This window comes from Periophthalmus magnuspinnatus, chromosome 23 (genome assembly GCF_009829125.3).
Source record: "Periophthalmus magnuspinnatus isolate fPerMag1 chromosome 23, fPerMag1.2.pri, whole genome shotgun sequence".
NCBI lineage: Eukaryota > Metazoa > Chordata > Actinopteri > Gobiiformes > Gobiidae > Periophthalmus > Periophthalmus magnuspinnatus.
Genome location: NC_047148.1, coordinates 5281579 through 5302384, shown reverse-complemented (window position 1 = coordinate 5302384; position 20806 = coordinate 5281579). Strand labels below are relative to the sequence as shown.

Genomic DNA, 20806 nt, shown 5'->3' with positions numbered 1-20806 from the left:
AAGCCACAACTAATTTCTTCTTTGTTTACATTATCGACACCTAAACATGGCAGCATATTTGTTACATGACTGTCCAAAGTCCTAGCTTAACTTGCTCTAGCAACCAAAGCACACCCCAAACAAACTTCACAGAAAAACTTGACTTTGAGCTCAATTATGTGCTTCTCTGTATCTAGACTGCATCTTGTGTGAATTTTAATTATTTTTCTACAACACTGTCGAGGTAGAGCATTTTCATAAATTCAATATTTCATCAAGGTAACAAGCACACAGCCTCACACACAGTTTCCGTGTAATCCACTTAAAATGGCTGTAATATTTAATTCATATGAGCGTCATTAAAAGTGCAGTGTTTCCATTATGCATTCCTTTTCAGGCTGGATAAAACAGCCTCAGATGTGGGCGCTGCCTTTTGAAGTAGTGTCTCAGAAGCAGCCGACTCTTACAGGAAGTCCCTGATGTTTTAACCATGGCGTGTACAGGGAACACACCGAGGTGGGCACCAGCACACTGCCCCCATGTGCCCTAAAATGGCCATCCAGGAATTTGTAGTGGTACACAGAGTGGACATCAAATAAACAGACAAATATATAGAAGCTGGGGATCTGAGTGTAGAAGAAGTCCCTCAAGACTGGAAATGTGGTGAAGAGAAACAGGATTACTACTATAATTATTTACAAAACAATAGTGGTTGGTTATCCCAATGCTCCCCAATACTTGTTTTTCCCTGCTCAAGTTTCCACAAGACTCACTTTCCATTGGCATTTCACTGAATGAGAATTATATACTTACAGCATGGCATGTTGTCCAGTTTTGGCTTGAACTATCCCAGACAGTTGTTTCTCTATTAGAACCTCGTTCCCACGGGTTCACTTTGGAGTGGATTGGGCCGAAAGTGTCTCCACTGTCTAAAGTGAGCCGTACCGCCCCATTTGAGGTGTCCAAAGTGGATCCTGGAGGGTACTAGCTCCCAGCAGGGTCTGGGGCCTAGCGTTGTAACCAGGCATGGTAATGACGAAACTAATGGACAAAAGAAAATGCAGACTCAGGCAAAAAAATAAAATAAAAAAATAACAATACAATTATAATTCTGATTATAGAGATAATGCAAACAATATAAGATGTTAGACATTTTACTTGAGGGAAGAGGGGGTGCATGCATGCAGGTTTGAAGGGGGTGATAAGACCATAAGAATGGCATCTGTTCTTCTTATCCTCTTATATTGGAGTATAAGTGTGTGTGTGTGTAGGTAAGTAAAAACACAGGAAAAGAAAAAAACTAAAGCAATAAGACGGAAAGGGGCGGAAAATTTAAAAAGAAGAGAAAAAAATAAATAATTGAGTAAGTTCCAATTTTTTTTTTCTTTTCCTTGGCTTGATTGCCGGTGAGGCAACCCTCATTAGGGAGTTGGTCTGTCTCAGGTCAGTAGGCCCAGTAGCTGTAGCGGATTCATGACTGCAGTCACTAAGGCAACTTTCTGGCCTGATAGTGAATTTGTGTTATTTTCCTTATTTTATTTTTTTATTTTTTTTGTAGTGTATAAAAAAGGGGCCAGGGTCCTACAGCGAAAGTCCGGAGAACATAGAAATTACTGATACAGATTAAAGGGAGTAAGTTGTTTTGATAATATAATAATTGGTTACTCGGAATATGAATAAATAATAATAATAATAATAATAATAATAATAATAATAATAATAATAATACAATACGACTGTATTTAAAAAAAAATAATTAAATAAAATAAACTTTATCTTGGGAGAAACCCCTGTATTTCTAGTCATGACAACTTCAATGTTGAGCTGACACTCCACAAAACATAGCTAGCTCGCAGTTAACAGCTATTTCCAGTTTATGGGTGCATGCCACTCATGTATGAAGATCAAACACATTATATTTACAGCGCGTAACGCATCTAACATGAGCCAAACCCAATGCATTGCATAAAGAGACATACGTGGCACAGAGAAGTGAAATAAATGCAGAAAAATCTGACAATAAACTGGAAGAAGTTTGTGTTTACCTTTAGCTTTAGTCTCATCTCATAGCGTCACAAACTTAGAATTACTAAATGTCTGTGAATTGCTGAGATTGGCCTTGCAATTCCAAGTATAATTCAGATAGGATTTACATTTTATTAATTAAGAAAACGTGAGTCATGTTTGGGTGACATCAGTGTGTCACATAGCAGAGCCCTCAACATGGACCCGGAACCGTACCCACAGTATGGAAATACAACTCAGCTGGAGGGAGCAGGACCAAACAGACCTGCTACAAGGAGGCCCCAAGCGAACTGTGCTAGTGAAAAATAGGCTTAAGTGGGTGGAGCTAACAACAGACCAACCTGGACACAGAATCGTCCATGGTTTCTTCCAATGAGCTGTTACAAGCCATTCATGTCCTGCTGCCTTCCTGTTAATATTAATTCATAATAAATTATAATAATATAGTGAAATTACTGTACAAATAGTATTAAGAGTGGAATCCTCTCTGTAATAAAGAACGAGAATGTGGACGCATGTGAAACAAACAGTGATTGAGTTATCATTATGAATTACATTGGATTTGATTTGCTTTATTGCATCACATGTCCTTATGTCTGGATGTTATATTTATGACTGTTGTAAAATAATACTTTTTGCAGTATCACATCAGTAACAGGGAGTGACAGCAAAGCCACGTTTGCACTCACACAGATCACTTTTGGTGGTTTCCCATGCAGCTAAGCCGTCCCTGATGATGGCTGGGGAAGTTGGTGTCAGTGCCGATAACCTGGGTGTGTACTATGTGCTGATTCTAGCTGGATTTTCAACAGGAAGGAAAGTAAGATATTCCACAATCAGGAACTTACTGCCTGTCAACTTTTCCCAAACCACCAACCCCCTACATGTTCCATAACCCCAACTATAACTGTCATTTGTATTTCTGCTTCTGTCAGTTGTCTTTTTTGTGACCAAAACTTAGGAAATGGTTGTGCACTTCCAAAAAAAAGCTGTGCTGATGTGTTGCTCCTTCCTTTTTTTGTGTGTTCATTTTTGGGCAAATGTGGGGAAGGATAGCCTTAGTATTTCTTTCTCTAGCTGCTATTGGACCAGAGTCAGAATTTTAGCTGAGAGTCTATGATGTATGTTGTCATCACCTTGACTGAGATCCAACTGGTGCAGGTAGGAAGGTTAAAAATAGGGCAACTTTGCAAGCAGGAAAAATCTGTGTATGAATGAGTGGCCTTGTTTGGGTTTTCATGCTTAAAGAATTCTTTTGTTATGAAATGGATGGGTTTATAGGCAGAATAACTGTGTAGCCAGCATGCAAATGCTAATTTTGTGTTTGGTTAGCAATCTCTTAGTCTTATCTCGCCTCCATATTTCACAATCTTTGGGGTGTGTGGTTAACGCTCTGTACTGGTTAGCAGCTTCAGCAAAAATTCAGTTAGCATTTCTGAGGAGGCTTTTGTTCCACTTTCATCTTATCAGCACAGATTTTTAAGATTGGGAAAGAGATATTTGAGGTTGGTTGGTTCACAGCCCTCTGTCTGTCTATGTTTTGCAGAAATGACTCCTCCTGGTTTTGTCCAACGTTTGTTAAGCGTGTTCGTGTCCCTCGCACTGGTGTTTCATAAGTATTCTATGGTTTTCTGAAGTGAAAGGAGAACTTGGGCAAGAGTGAAACTTAGTTGTGCAATAGCTTTTCATTTGGGAGAAACACCTACAGTTTATAACAGTAACACATGTTAAAGGAACTACACAGGGGGACAGTGGGCGCTCCTTTAGGCACTGAGGTAAAGCACATTGAATTTGTAATCTGAACATTTTGTAGTTGCTTTTTTTGCTTTTACTTGTTCCAATTCTTTCAGATCTTTTAGGGTATTTCCTTTATGTTTTGCCTCCAGTATTAGCGTAGTAAATCATTTTCTATGTGAAGAAATTTTCACTTTGATTTAAGTTAGGGTTTATGTCAGATGACTGCTAAATTTATCTGGGCTTGGAGTTAGTAAGACTTCACTGACTTGATACTTTGCGACTAAATACACAGTTAAATACATAGGTAAAATTTGATAAAATGGTTGAATATTACAAAGAGACCTATGTAAAATTATAGCTGTCTATAAGTAGGGATGTCAAGATTAACTGCTTATCAATAAATGTGATTAGTCAGGCTACACGTAAGAACTAAAATAAAATATATAATAATGCTAACTCATTTAAAAGCTAATGAAGTAAATTCAGTTCAGATATACTCTAGAGTGTTATATAAAGCATTTTATTTAGTTTATATTACATTTAAATAACTTTTTCATTCAGAAATAGTTTTGTTGCCCTCTTAGTTAAGTGGATAACTTTTGAGCAGGCAGGATGGAGGTGAAGACATGTGCGTGTGGATTTAAAGGGTGGGTGTATGTTGTAGGGCTATTTATTTCTAATAGAGATGATGAGATTAGGAAAGCACCAATTTCAGCCACAGGAAGGACTAAATCAATGCAGACAGTTTCTACTCAAATAACCATAAATATTCATTTTAAGGGTGATCTTCAATGCTGCATTTATTACTTATAAAAAAGACAGCCAATTCAAATTGGAATAACTATATGTGTGTATATATATATATATATATATATATATATATATATATATATATATATATATATATATATATATATATATATATATATATATATATATATATATATATATATATATATATATATATATATATATATATATATATATATATATATATATATATATATATATGGTAACACTTTAAAATACGGTCCGAGACTTACGGTGGTAGTTAGTAGATACTTGACTGGTAGTTACGGTGGTACTTACAGTGGTAGTTTGTGGTACTTACAGTGGTACTTATAGTGGTACTTATAGTGGTACTTACAGTGGTACTTACAGTGGTACTTACAGTGGTAGTTTGTGGTACTTACAGCGGTACTTACAGTGGTACTTATAGTGGTACCAGAAGTGATACTTAGACTAATAACTACTGGTACTAGTACTGGTACTTACTGCAAAATCATATGAAGTGAATGGTATTAAAGAATATGGTGTTATTAGGCATATGAATCTTTGATTTCATTATACGTTCATAGAAAATACACAAGACAAAACACTGTGAAAACACAAATACTAGTACTTTCCGTGGTACTTACTGCTGTATGTACTGGTAATTACCATAGTAACTATTATGGTAATTACCAGTATAAACTACAGTAAGTACCAGTAATTAATAGTGCAAGTACCATAATGTCTCGCTTTAAAATAGCAGTTAAAGTATTGATATTTTACAGTATGTATCACTGTCATGTTCATTTAAAACGTGTCATTTATTTGTTATTGTCATTATTGGAAATTTCTTTTAAATCTGATTGTCGTATTAATGTGAAATTTGTCATAATAAAGTGTTTGTGTTTTCACAGTGTTTTGTCTTGTGTATTTTCTATGAACGTATAATGAAATCAAAGATTCATATGCCTAATAACACCATATTCTTTAATACCATTCACTTCATATGATTTTGCAGTAAGTACCAGTACTAGTACCAGTAGTTATTAGTCTAAGTATCACTTCTGGTACCACTATAAGTACCACTGTAAGTACCACTATAAGTACCGCTGTAAGTACCACAAACTACCACTGTAAGTACCACTGTAAGTACCACTGTAAGTACCACTGTAAGTACCACTGTAAGTACCACAAACTACCACTGTAAGTACCACAAACTACCACTGTAAGTACCACCGTAACTACCAGTCAAGTATCTACTAACTACCACCGTAAGTACTGGTAAGTCCCGGACCGTATTTTAAAGTGTTACCATATATATATATATATATATATATATATATATATATATATATATATATATATATATATATATATATATATATATATATATATATATATATATATATATATATAATCTAATAAAAAATGGACTGATTGATTTATTGATTGATATTTATTTAGGGTTAGCATCTCATTCTTCAGCTGTGACAATAGAAAACTCCTTCCTTGTTTATATCCACATATTAGCCTGTGTGTGTGTATAGCGGGCATTGATAATTTGTAAGCATGTCCCTTTCACACATGCATAGATGCGCCATTGTAGAAGTTGGCCTGAATGACTGAAGCAGCATTACCTCTGAAATCTAATCAGATCCCCTTAAGTAGATAACAAGCGTGTCTCCGGCATTTACAGTAGTGAGAAAGGCGAAGTGAAACCAGGACAATTCTCTTGTCACACAAAAACAGCCCAGTGCTAGTGTGCACTAGCAACCCCAACATGGCATCCCTTCTCCTCGCCATAGTGACAGAAATATGTTGATTGGCCCAACAACTGGCATCTTGTTTGGGATGGATAACCCGAATAAGAGCCCCCAGTCTGCGCTGACAACCACAGTATTGTGATGTGTATATAGGTGGATGAATGGTGAATCAGACTGCTAGCTTACCAAGGGGAATGCAATGTTTTAGGAGGAAATGGACACAGCAAGTTCCTATATTGTTTAGCACTGTGATGCGAAAGGTGCTAAGAGTTCATCTGGGAATATCAGTTACCCTAACTTACCCTAACACTACAGGCAGACCTAATGTCAGTGAAACTCAAGTTGAGTGTATTTGACTAAACAAAGATCGAAGGAATGACTTGTCATTGTCTTGAGCTAAAATATTTTTTCTGGAGAAATTCTAAACAGATACTAAATGGCACTGTTAAACATTTTAAGAAAAATGTATATTGTGAAGCTAGCATAACACACTAAAACAATATTTTAGTTATGGGTTTCCTTACCATTGAGAACAGGGAAAGACCATTTAATCTTCAGTTTAAGGCATCTAACCCATTGCAAGAGGTAGATTTTATGTAATTTTAACTTTTGCTATTTTTATTTGCCCAGATGGCCAAACAAGCACGACTGCTGTAATTTATATAGGGTTAAAAAAGAGTTGACCAGACTGAACTAATGCTATTGAATGGGACAGTAACAATACATGTATTGTGCACCATTTAGAATCCTCAAAATAGTCATTGGCCATAAACTAATAAAACAACTTACGCGCTCTAAACTTGAAACTTGATTAGACATTTTTAGGTAAAATGTCCCTATCTCCAAATAACTCACTCAGTATTACAAAAAAACTCAAAATAGGTTTATCAGATGTTTTGGGTACACCATCTCTATCAGCAGTGAATGAATAAAATGGCCTGGTTAAAAATGGCATTAGAAAAGTTATTTAAAACGCCCACTGAAGAACAAGGGTCAATTGTGCTGTCCCATTAGCCCTGGAGCAGGCCGCTGAGGACACTGGGAGCTGGGCCATGATTGGTCAATACCAGAGAAGAGGATGGGCCAGATGAATTAGTGATAGTGGCTAAAGGCAGATATCCTGCAGTGATCAAACCAGGGGTGATCTGACAGTTTGGTGTTTGAAGTAATTATCAAGCTAGGCAACATAAAAGCTTACCCCCAGCATTGGGCCTAATTAGCTCACTTAGCCGGCCCTTATAAGACACTGGTGGGACACTTTGAGGGACAGTCACTCACTAAGGACACAGGGGTAGCAGCAGCAGTAGCAGGACGAACTAGGATCCTAAAAAGTGGCTGCTACATCCAAAACAAGTCCAACCTGAAGATTACTGCTTTTCTGAGAATGCCACACTTAACTGACTGCAGTTACTACACCATGAGGGATGCAACCAGAGCTTCAAACGTAAGGATGCTGTTTTGAAATGTCAAATGTTTGGATTCAAAAGTATTTTATCTTGTCGCTTGGCTTTCTTGATCTATCTGGGCTCGGCATTCTTGGTAAGGCATTCATACTTAAGATGGGATTTTTGGTTCATTTTGCAGGCCTTTGCAAATTTTGAAATCTTATCTTATCTTATCTTAAATTTCTTTTACTTTCTTAAACTATTTTAAAATTCTATAAATATTTTTAAATTTGTTCTGTGTTGATTAGAAGTGGCAGAAATGAATAATAGCCAAAGGATAACTGAAATGCATTACTGAAACATGATCAAATGTTAGTCACTTTAAATTATATGATGTGAGTTTCGGTTTTGTCAAGATCTCACGAGTAATCTAAAAAAAACTGACTGACTTAATAATGATTGGCAATGGGAATGATTATTAGGTCAGACTTTAACAATGCGGTGAACCAAAATCTATCTTGCAACTCAACAAAAATGTAATCTTGATGTTTGGTGGTTTGAAACCACCTAGATGACAAAAACAACAAATAGCAATAGACTAAACAATAATGAACTAACTGACTGATGCGATCAACTAAAACCTTGTAACTCCATAGAAATGTAGGCTAAGGTTTATGTGATTCATTCAGAACCAAGAGGACAAAAAAACAAAAAAGCTTATGAGCAACTGAATAATGACTAAATGATGACAAAAAATGGAAATGACTACTTAAACAATGTGATAAACCAAAATCTATCTTGCACCCCAACTCAAATGTAAATTTTATTTTGCAGGTTCAGAGCCACCTGGAGAGCTCCAAGTTCCACCTGCACCAGAGCCAGTCGCAGCAGGTGAAGCAGTACCTGACGCTAGGCTCCAAATTGGCCTCCTCAGCTGCCCCGGGACACAGCACCATGCCTCACCCCCACACTCCGGGACAACCCATCGCCACCGTGCCCGTCATGAGGCAGCATTTGGGCTCCGTGAGCGATGGAAGCAACCCTAATAGTCCCGTAACACTACTGACAATGGCCAACCCAGACAGCGAGGTGGGTGCTACTTCTCTATTTGAAAGTACTCAATCTTAAGCTAAGCTGTAATGTGCTTTTTAGTGTCTGGAATCTAAAAATGAATGTAATCTACTAACTCAAATGTGTTGTAACTTCCATATTGGTTTTTCTATCAAAACCTGTCACGATAACAGAAAATATAGACTCAATATTGAAACTAGAATATATAAGGAAATTTAAACACTTCAGTAGTTAGCTTCCATTTCTTTGTATTTATCATAGAAGTTATTTATTCAACCTTCTTCGGCTCAAATCTTAACGTAGTAAAGAAAAATAACAGAAACTAGTACAAAGAAAAAGTACCCATGGTAAAAAAAAAAAAAAAAAAAAAAAAAAAAAATATATATATATATATATATATATATATATATATATATATATATATATATATATATATATATATATATATATATATATATATATATATATATTAAATCAGTATAATAAGTATCATGACAGGCCTATTTCTAGCTTTGTTTTAATTCCTTTAAGCCACTTGTGTTAATGTAAAATTGCGTCTGTTACTTTGTTGATTATGAGTGTCACAAATTACGTTAACTTTTGTAATGTCAACAATGCAGACAGCTCTGACTAATCAACACCATGATTGATTTCACTCTCCCTGCTTTGCTCATCAATAACTTCATACAGTCTGAAGATGAGATGAGAATTTCATTGATAACAAATGCATGATTTAGCACGTAATACATAGCAATGGAAAGCTAGTTATTGGATTAACAGTCCCTCCCCTTTTCTGGTGTATATTTTGAATGTACCATGAGCTTTCCAAAGTTTAACATGGACAGTATTGGTATCAGTCTGTCCATAAATATACTGAAAATCGCTGTTTTCTTTTAGTTCCCAATGGATGAAGTTATTGATGACCTAATTAGTCTTGAGTCCGGGTTCAATGATGGGGGCTTGGATTGTATGGAGCCCAACATCATAATGCAAAACAATGTAAGTATCAATCATTGCTACAGTCTTGATGATTTTGTCCAACTAACAGCTTTAACTCCAAGTCTATGTAAACATGTATGTGCAGCTTGACTGGCTTGGGAATGGTGGGACCCTGCTTCAAAAAAGGGCAGCTTAAGTCTCGAGACGAGTCAAAGTTCACTTAGCTTAGCGACATTTCTCACATTACTCACCACGATCGATAATAAAGATTAAGTTAAAAAAAAGAAGGAAGATAGGTGACAATGCAAGGTTAGTGTGCGTAGGCAGGTATGTTGGAACCTCAACTCAAAAAAACTTAAGGAATGCAGTGACGACTCAGCGAATTACAGACAGTGATTGTGAGTTAAACATGCTGGCACTGACAACACACAACAATATGGTGACAGAGGCAGGAATAAGTGGGTGGGAGAAGGGGAGATTCACAATGTTGCAAATAGACAAGAGATACTGAGCCATCAGATTGGGCGAATGCAAGCAGTACTCCCTATGGGCTTGCTCAGAAGTGATACCAAGTAGATTGATTCATTCTAATTAGTCATACAGTACTACTATGCATCTTGTCATTTTGCGGTGTCAACACATCCAGGAAAGCAGATGTAGGAGGACTAAAAGTGATTACAATTGAAGTTGAATATGGCGGACTGTTGCAATCTTTCACTTTGATAAGCACTTGTATCCCACCCTCCTCCATCTTGGTGAGATAATGAGACAAATGCTTGCAAACCACAGCAAATGCAAATATTTGAAATGTCTGCATTTTCCCTCTATTTTGTTTCTTTCTTCAACCACTTCTTCTCCCCGCCATCTCTCAGCTTGACGTGCAGCGTTATCGCCTACTCCACTCAATTTGACACACATGTCGTAGTTGAAATCGGCTGCGCGCATCTTCGGAATCTGCGTGTTCCCATAAATACACAAATGCGAATTAGATACACACGCATGTCAGCACGCTATATCTTGACATTCCCTGCTCCGTCCGTGAAAAGGCGTCATTATCAACCAAACTTGGTGCATGCTTTCCCAGACAAGGAGAGGGCCGTAGGAAAACAGTTTTGCCTCTGTCTCGAGCAGTTGACCTAGCTAGCCTTTTCATGCAGTGGTGTACTATTTTCAACACAAAGGCTAACACTGTTTTGGATATGACTTCTAAGTGAAAGGGTTTCAAAAATGGTGGGTTTAACAGATATGTTGCTCTGAATTGTCGCTCAGAGCAAGGGTGAAGGTCAGGCTTGCATGAACTCAAAGCCTGGTTGCATGGAGTTGTTTGTAATGTTAAGTAAGTAGTGATGTTGTTTGGGGTACTACCGCTCCCTGCAGTGACAACCAAAGCGAGTAACCAGGGGGCAGACAACCTCTCTTCCTAGGCCTCTGATAACTTTTCATCTATTACATGTTGTCAGCCTTTAAATCCCACTGACAGGAACAATAGACTCACAGCAGCCCAAAACAAGCATTTGTGTTGTGGAAATGGCTGACCTTTTCCTCTATCTTCTTTGTCTCCTTCTCCAGGTTTCCCTCAGTAGCAGCATGCTGGACGTCTATGGGGGTGAACAAGGTATGAACGCCCCTAGTGGTGGAATGAGTCCTACTTCTAACCCCACAAAGCTCACTGTTAAAAGGGAATACACAGGTACGAACATATGCCACAGCTTTAATCGTAACGCTAACTAACAAATGACTACATATAAATAAAGCTTAAATTCATACACATATTCCTAACTAATAACATTCAATTTAACATAATTTAATTTTTCATACAATTCAGAATTAAAACATACTTGACGCAGTTTGAATTCATCTTTATACATTGCTGGTTAATCGTGACTTTGTATTACCCCTTTGGAGCAAGTGGTTGTTTTTAAAATATTACATTTGGTCTACACTACACTCTACCTTGAGCTGCACTGATTGGATTTGTGATATATGTTTTAACAGTAGGATTTTGTTCAAAGCTGTACAGTAACCCCAGCATTAACATTTGAGAGAATACTGAAATATGAACTGATGAACGAATACAAGGGTCTCATGATTTTTAAAACATGTTGTAGGTACAATGAGAATTTTCTATACAAAAGAAAGGATATTGTGTTCTATACAGAAAACATTATACTGTCTAAATAATAGCAACATTTTCTGATTTCTATTCATCTGCAATATATTGTGCAGCTCTAACTCTACCCAATCTATTCTTAGCTTACAACTAGACTCAAAAAGCAAGAGATCCTAATTGATTTAGGAAATAGAAAGAGAGCCACAAAAACCCTTCTCTCGAGGGGCAAATAAGAAAATTGGCATCTGTTTCATTGGAGTGTGGGGTGTGGAGGACAATGGGCTTTTACACAGACTTGAAATTGTCCTGATTGAATCAACACAGACAAATTGGCAAATCCAATCTCAGGTCCCCAATCATGTAATTTGGAAGAATGTGAATACAAATATGGACACATTTTTGTCTCGCTCGCGCACAAGAGTGAATTGGCTAAACTGTCTTAATTACTGAGCAAGTGGTTTTTCAAAAAGTTTCCATTTCCTACCATGACTAGACCCTTTCACAGTGTGTTTGCGTGAAAAGTGAGGTCAAGCTGTCTGACCTTTGCCCGTAGTTCCCCCAAAATAACTGCGTCCTGGCTGACTGGAGTTTCTGTTTTGGTGTTTTTGTTCATTCTTTCTGTTTCTAAATGAATGTGCGCAACTAATCAATTTTTGTCTTCGTTTGATTTATTTCAACAGAACATGACACTAGGGTGATGGCCAAAGAGAGGCAGAAGAAAGACAACCATAATCTGAGTAAGCATCTTTTTTAAATCCAGTTTCCATATGTTTGGTATTGCAGTTTAGTCATGGTTTAGTCCATGTACCATATTTGGCAACATTTGTAATAACTACACCTATTTTGCCTTAATAAAGCATGAGGAAAGCCTAACAATGTATATATAATGATTCAGGCTTAGTAAATACTTAACTAATACCCTGATCTCTTAATTAAGCAGTTACTAAGCCTTAATTAATAACCTAACTCCTAATCCTTCAGTTACAGTTCAGTAAGTTACTAAGCCTTAATTATTAAAGGGGCACTTTGTAACTTTTCTGGTGGATGAACCGCTACAATGGAGAAGGTATTCAGTTGCCTGGAATGTTCCACAATATAGCTTTAAACTTATCTGAGCTTGCATTTATTCATGTACACGTGTTACTGCTGAGCATTCCAGGCAAATTGATAACCTCTCCATGGAAAGAAGAAGGTGTAGTTATTATCAAGAGTGACCAAGTATTTGTGTACAGAAGTATTATATTTATAACTTTTTTTGCAGTTGAAAGAAGAAGGCGATACAACATCAACTACAGAATTAAAGAGCTGGGGACACTTATACCAAAGTCCAACGACCCGTAAGTTTCCATAGACGCTTGCACACATTTGACTTTATGTAAAAGGGAGAAGTGTATTACATTCACAGCACAAAGACACTCTAAACGTTGTTCATTGAATTTAAATGAGTTCTCGAGCACATTTCAGTCATATTTCAAGGGTGCACTTGAACCTCCATTGTTGTGTGCGCTCCAGGAGTCGCACATCCTCTCTCAGGTCCCCGCGGTTCGGCTTAAAGCATGAATGATGAGCCAAAGGGGTCAAATGCATAGAAGCGGGCCACACCATTTGAATCAAAGTTTGAAGCACAATCGGAACATAGAAAAGGCCGAATATGACACTGAATACAAATCTGACGGCCATCTTTTTACTATTGAACTTTGCTTCAAATTTTAAATGGGGGTTTTAGCGTTGTCATCGTGTCATTAACATTGGATAAAGGAGATTATTAGCGCAGAGCATGGCGACATCTCACTCGTGCGGAAAAGGACATTTTTACTACGGCTACCCTTTTCCATTTTAAAGCCAAAGCAATAATATCTACAAAATAATGACTTGCACTCTTGCACCTTAAGTCCAGCTCTCCATTCTCTTCTCCTGTCTCCCAACTTGAGCTCATTTTCCCTTCACCTATTTTTACTCACGGATTAATTTTTTCCGAACAAGGAGGTACGAGAATGGACTTTGAGCATTAACTATTCTATTAAAATTCCCATTCTATCCTCTCCATGTAATATCCAAAGAATGAATAATTGCCCCATGTAAATCGCCATTGCCTATTCATATCATAAAAGGCAGGAAAAGCCGGGTGTTCAAACTTTTCCGGTCGCGGTAAAAAAGGAGGATTTTGTGCAGACATTGCAGAGGTGCAGAGGTAAAGGTTATGGCTAACACTTGTCCTTTTTCCAGGGACATGCGCTGGAACAAAGGCACCATCTTGAAAGCCTCGGTGGAGTACATCAGGTGGCTGCAGAAGGAGCAGCAGCACGCCCGAGAGCTGGAGAGCAGGCAGAAGAAACTGGAGCAGGCCAATCGGAGGCTACTGCTCAGAATCCAGGTATGAGAAAAATATACAATAGACACAAACATACATCTCAAGCTTTTGCGTCAGCCCAGTTTGAATTTTAAAATACAAAACAATGGTTAAAAATAAATCACAAAATATGAAAACTTATAATGGCATTTTTCTAAAACAAAGTTACAAAGGAGTTTACGTGGAAAATCAAATCTGCTAATATACATAAAAAACATGACAATACAGTGTGCTAACATTTGCTAACATTTCAAATTCAGTTTTGATACTAGGGAAAAGGCTTGATCCTCAATACAAATTTTGATACCACTTTGACAATAGAATTTTCAAAAGTAATACAAAAAAATTAAGAATACGTGTTCTTTAGGTCTATCACGATAATTATTAATTAATAATTATTGACTTACCATTCAAGAAAGCTGGAATAATATATTTTGAAGCTTAGTATTTATCATACATAATAGATAACTTATATGGCTTACTCTTAGTTCATTCTGATATTTATTTGTTGCAGCTCATGCCTTTTAATTATACAGTATATTTAAAAATTAGTTTGCTGCTTTGTGTTACTGGCATAAAGTTGTTTCATTATTATCGGTTATTGTAATTTTCTCTGTAGCAATATATCATGCTTCAAAATTTGTTTTTGTGACAGGTCTAGTGGTCTTATACTAGTTTTGATAAAAGGAAAGGTAAAGATTCAAGGCTAATTTAATGGAGGAAAATATAGTATCACTTGAAAACCAGTCAAAACCCATAGACTTCAAATAGGACAGGGTAATCTGAACACCTTTGACTTGACAAGTATTGTAAACTTGTATAGCAAATTAACAGTGGCGTATTACCCTGTATTCAAACACAGCACACTCCAGACCCGACACCACTCTCCTCCATCAAAGTCCTTGCGCTTCTTTCACTGTGCTAATTTCCACCACTAAAGCTTTACGACCCGGCAACGTAAACTCATTTCCACCTCCAAAGCTTTTACAACCCCGAAACCTAATCAAGATATCCCCCCTACCGCTGTTTACATGACACACCGCCCCCAAGCCCACCAACTCCCCCCCATCTCCCTCTCCTAGTGCAGTGCTAATTACCTGTTGAATGATAAAAGTGTGCCCACCCTCTCTCACTGGGGTCAGAGGTCGATGATGAGCGCTAATAGGAGAAGTTACACTGCTTAATGACGCATGCCTTCACATCTGAGTGTGAAGTTTTACAGGCAGGATTTATAATGACCACACTTGCTGGTAAGCACTAGTCACACTTAAAGGATGACACACAAGTAATGCAAACGTCAAGCTGGATTTTGTGATTAGAACTGGTTTGCGGTGAGCAGGTTAAATGTAATGCTAGTATGTGTGTGTGTCTATGTATGTTAGTGTGTACTCCCAAACTTTATCATCTAACATTTTTTGATCCAATATTGTAAGGTTAAGGTTTGGATAAAAGTCTTTCAAAAATAATCTAGGTTTTGACTTCATTTTGAGAACCCATACTTTAAATAAACATACTTTATACTATTACTTTTTCAAACATGTACATTATATTGTACTATGAATCCTAAATATTCGCTTCTTCTCTTGTAGGAGCTTGAAATCCAGGCCAGAGCACATGGCTTACCCAACATGGCCGCACCAATGGGGTCAGTGGAGCTGTCGTCCCATCTCCTCAAACAACAACAACAACAGCAGCTCTCCCCCCAGGCACAGGCCCCTCCCCAGCCCCCCCTCTACCAAGAAGACCCTAACGTTGACTACCTCCAGAGGATCGCTGTTGTCCCAACTCTCCCTAACACCGGAGCACCCCAAGAGCACTCCATGACCACCACTGATGGATGCACGACCTTCTCTGATCCGCTGTCCCACTTCACAGACTTCTTCAGTGCCACGTTAAAAGAGGAGCACAGACTGGACGACATCCTCATCGACGACCCCCTATCCCCATTTGGAACAGACCCGCTCCTGTCGGCAGGGTCGCCAGGCGCAGCGTCCAAAGACAGCAGTAGGAGGAGCAGTTTTAGCTCAGCCGAGGGAGAAGAACTTTAATGGATGATAAAATGCTGAAAGACTGAAATCTAAAGACATTTTAGTATGAAGAGACAATCCACTGCCTCCCGAATGGACTGAAATGGACTTATGGGATAAAGGGAGACACTAGCCTTAAAATATTGTCAATATTTTGTATTTTTTAATTTACTTATAACACTGCGTAGTCATACACTGTAACATATGTAAATAGTCACTGAAAGTATTCACTTCTCTTTTCTAAAAAACAGCTGTGCCTTACACAATCCTATTTTTACTTTAAAACCAAGGACCTGTATTGAAACTATTTACTGTAATGTGTTAACATGTATTTTATGTTTTTATATTTATGTATGTTTTTAACCACATTATACTAAAATATATTATCTAACATTATTTCCATGCTAGTAGGGGAGGGAAAAATAATAAACCCCTTGTTTCATAAAAGTGATTTTGTTTGAATGTAATTTCAAGTTTTACTACAACTGTTTCATTATTCACCACTAGGGGGCTCCCAATCACAGCAACAACAACTGCATTATTTTAAGACTCATCTGTATGAAGCAAAGCCCAACATAGTATTGTTCAGTACATTGGAGGTGTTTAAAATAATTTATTTTCACACCAAAAAGTAAAAAATATTGATAAAATGAACTTCATAAATTGTACTTATATACTTTGTATATCTTTTTGGAGCAGTAGATTAGTCATAGTAGACACCGGTGTAAAATCAGTACCAAACATGACCTGAAACTGTGAGTGAGTGAGCGGAGTGGCAGGTCAAAGGTCATCTGGAGCAGAGAGAGTGATTGTGAGAGCTGATCACAGCGGAGAGGCAGTGATTGTACTGAGCTCAGACTCAAGTGAGGAGCCCATGTGGTGAGGGAGCTATGTGAAATAACTGTCAAGATTAAACATGAACAACAACTGATGTGCATTGGATCCAAAGATCACCTACTCTTGAAGATCTTATGTAATTCTGAACACCCTATAGCTTAATGAACGAAAGAAAACAAAAGTTACACTGGTTTCTTCCAAGTTTGAACCCAGTTTAGTCCAGATGTAGAGTTGGTTTGGCCCCGTTAGTCCTGGATTAGCCTTGGTTTCAGGTTAGTTTCTTATTTAGTCTCACTTCTGATATGGTATGTGAATGCACTCTAAGACTAGTGGGTTACACAGTCACACAAACACCCCCCCCCCCCCCCCCGCACGCCCCCCCCCCCCACACACACACACACGCACATACACATAAAAGGATAATATAATGTAACACTTGAGTACACTCTAATTAGTCTTAATAAAGTTCCCTGCCATACTGTAATAACTATATCATATTAAATGTATCCAAAAGGAAAAGACTAGAAATATCCAACAACGTTTTAGTCCTGCCTCAGAAAATAACTATTGATGTTTGCAAAGGAAGATACAAACTGTTCTATGTTTTATGTGTTACTGAATTATTTAAAAGATAATAATCAACATGCACCACTTTAATCACAACACCATACATAGACAGAGAAATACACCAACATCTCCCACATGACTCTCATCAAAGTGATCCGGGCTTAATGTTTGAGTCTGACTTATTAGTGTTTCACTATAATGCAATCGAAACCACTCTCCTCTTTAGCTGCAAATAAGATGAACAAATCAATGCTCATGGAAAATTGCCTCTCCAACTACAAAGTGGTCAGTCATGTTTAGGAGTAATTGGCCAAAGCTGTTATGCAAGGTAAATATAGATTTCCATTAGGCGTGAAAAACATGAAGAGTGAATGAAATTAAAAAGCAAAGAGCATGTTTGATTTTTCTCTGTATATGAGAACATATATGAGCCCAATTTTAAGTATGCATTCAAAATATTAAAGTGCATATGACAAGTTTTCATGTTTTTCAAGTCTCTTCATGGCCCAGCACCAAAGTACATCTCTGACATGTTAGTGCCATAAGAACCATCTCCTCAACGATCGGCCTCTCCTGAGTCAGGACTAAACCTGAAAAAGCCTTCCTGAAGATGTGAGACAGGCCTCTAGTTTGACAATGTCCATATACGAAACAGTTGTTTAGCTGTGCATATGACTGAACATTTTTTATTCTTCTCTTTTAATATTAATTTTATTTATGTTTTGATTTGTTGTATTGTGATTTTAATGTCTTTCTTATTCTGTAAAGCACTTTGAATTACTTTGAATTATACAAATAAACTTGCCTTGCCTTTTTCGAATTATTACTTGGTTTGGTGGGATAGGACCTATGACTTATCATAGTTTTACACCATTCAAGTGGAAGTTTATCGACGTGTCTTGCCTAAGGGCACAATGGCAGAACTTGGTCCATGTGGAAATCGGCCCTCTGACCTTCAGGTTGGGGTACCACTGCACAAACCACTGTGCCACTGCCGCTAAGGTAATGCATTTCTGTCATTACGCCATTCTGCTGCAAGGAAAGAAAATTATAAGCTTCACCAAAACTTTAAAAATAGAAGAAAATAGGTAAGCTTTGTAGTAAAATATATAAAAAATAAAATAATGATTTTAACAATGTTAGTCTAACCTGTCATATGCACTTAAACTATTTTTAGTCAAACTTCTATCCAACTCTCTTTTTTTCCATATCAAAAGCCAGATCGAGGGCCATAACTTCATGTGTTCTTCAAACGGAAATGTGGTCGGATGAGGCAACGGTGACATCATCAGAGCGAGACACTTTTTATTTGGGATATAACACTTCATCAAAATGCACAGCACGAACACACAGGAAGTCATATGAACTGTGAACAAATATGGCCAAAACAGCATTGGCTATTGGATTATATTGTTAGGTTAAAAACATTAGCAAAGCATTTGGGAAAACTTTACTTCAGTCCAACTCCTACGCTCTTTTTCCTTATCCAATATTTCAGGGTGTGCTGCAGCTTTCCAAATGGGCACATCTTGTAAAACCATTGTTTCATAGATGTTTTAATGGCGTTCAAAATGGTGTCCCTTGAAGAATTACCTGTATGTTGCGTTAACATGATGTCATTCAAAAGGGGCTGTGGTTTCAAATGGCTAAGAAGAGATTGATACGGTAGATGAAAATGCAGATTACTTAGTTTATGGCTTACGTCTCTGTAATTACAAGACTATAATAACTGGTATACTGAATCCTAATCAGATTTGTGGATTGTGTGATTAGTTATTTACAGTGGTGTAAAACTAAGTATAGGAAAAACCAAAGTTAAATCTGTCAACTGGACAAAACATTGTAGAAGTGAAGATGTTTTACTGCTCATTTACATTGCTTCTTCAGTTCTGAACTTCACTACCACAACGTTTTGTCCAGTTGACAGATTTAACTTTGGCTTTTACTATGGATCAGACCTGGACGACTGAGGGATTACACAGACAAGTAGTAAAGAACTGTACTTAAGTATACATTTTCGATGTCTGTACTTTACTTGAGTAGACTTTAAAGTGGATACTTTACTTTTACTTTATTACATTTGAGAACAGTTATCTGTAATTTCTACTTTCTTTTTAAAAAAAAACAAGAATCACATAAAGTAAATATACACTGTGCCTATTGCTAGTCTGTCAAAGTAATGAATAAAAATATGATACAATAAAAACAACAAAACGTTGTAGAGAGAGCTAGTCGCCATGGAGATGTTATGTTATTACTTTATTTGGAACGTTTCTCAGTGTGGCATTAGCATTATCCTTAAACTCAAAGTAAGAATGCAGTTTTTTTCAAGCTGTTATTTTAGTATCATAAACACCTGTAACTGAATACGTGTTAGATAAATACATTTAAGGGCATACTGTGGAAAAGTCCAGAAAAGACGATAGCATCTGCATTAAGACAAACAGACCCTCCACCAGACAAAAGTTCCACAGCGCACCTTTATTTATTATTTAATTTGTTGTTGTTTTTCCTTCATAATGAGGTTTTTAAATGTGGTCCTAGATGTTAAAGTAAGAGAATCCCTTCAGAGGATTGTTGCTGTTGTATCAAAATATGTCCGGCAGGTGGCAGCAGCGGGCCGTGTTTTGAACGCGACGCCTTGATAAAAAAGTCACCGAAAAAGTGGTGCAACAAAGAGCAGTCGCCTCGGATTATTTAAGTACAGTAATAAAGTAAAATGGCTCTTTCCAACATAAAAGTACCCATTTACCACGCAGTACAAAAAGTTGCTGAGGAGAATTTTTTTTTTACATACGGAATCAATAAGCCAGAATAGCGGGGCCTATGGTTAGTCCTCCCTATAACCTCCCCATGCAGGTAGGCTATAAACTGACAAATCTGAAAGAAGCAAGTGATGTCGCGAACCTCACACACAGCGGACTAGTTCTGTCACCAAAACAACGTTGTCACAGCTGCTGCCACCCACCAACCCTGACACCAGCACCCTTGGCAGTGAGAACCAGGGGAGAGCTGTCACCCGCCGAGCACCCATGCCACCGGAGAGCTGCCAACTCGGTACAATGCACTCACCTGTCGAGCCTGCCATTTTGCTACTCTTAATCACCTCGCGCTAGCTACGGGGCTGACTCACTTTGGGGCAAATACACATACTATATAGGCCTGCAGTCGGAAATGGGACTAGCAAAACAACAAGCCCAATCAAGTGCGCGCAAGCTAGCAGCCAAATACACACTAAAACAACA

The 20806-nt window shown here is 37.6% G+C and overlaps 1 protein-coding gene across 5 annotated transcripts; it reads left to right on the top strand.

The window, feature by feature from the left end:
• Nucleotides 1-3701: 3701 nt before the first annotated feature.
• Nucleotides 3702-16401, top strand: tfec (transcription factor EC). Of its 5 annotated transcripts, none has more exons than XM_033990293.2 (8): nt 3702-3779; nt 8495-8749; nt 9629-9730; nt 11240-11360; nt 12461-12517; nt 13042-13117; nt 14007-14154; nt 15720-16398. In XM_033990293.2, exons 1-8 carry the CDS (start codon nt 3729-3731, stop codon nt 16176-16178), a joined length of 1269 nt encoding a protein of 422 aa, XP_033846184.1. In that variant the 5' UTR covers nt 3702-3728; the 3' UTR covers nt 16179-16398. The 5 variants fall into 5 exon arrangements, with proteins under 5 accessions (XP_033846184.1, XP_055087697.1, XP_055087698.1 ...); XM_033990295.2 differs by lacking the exon at nt 3702-3779 and adding an exon at nt 7060-7719 and having other exon boundaries at nt 11240-11285; nt 15720-16383; XM_033990292.2 differs by lacking the exon at nt 3702-3779 and adding an exon at nt 7493-7719 and having other exon boundaries at nt 15720-16391.
• Nucleotides 16402-20806: the final 4405 nt, after the last annotated feature.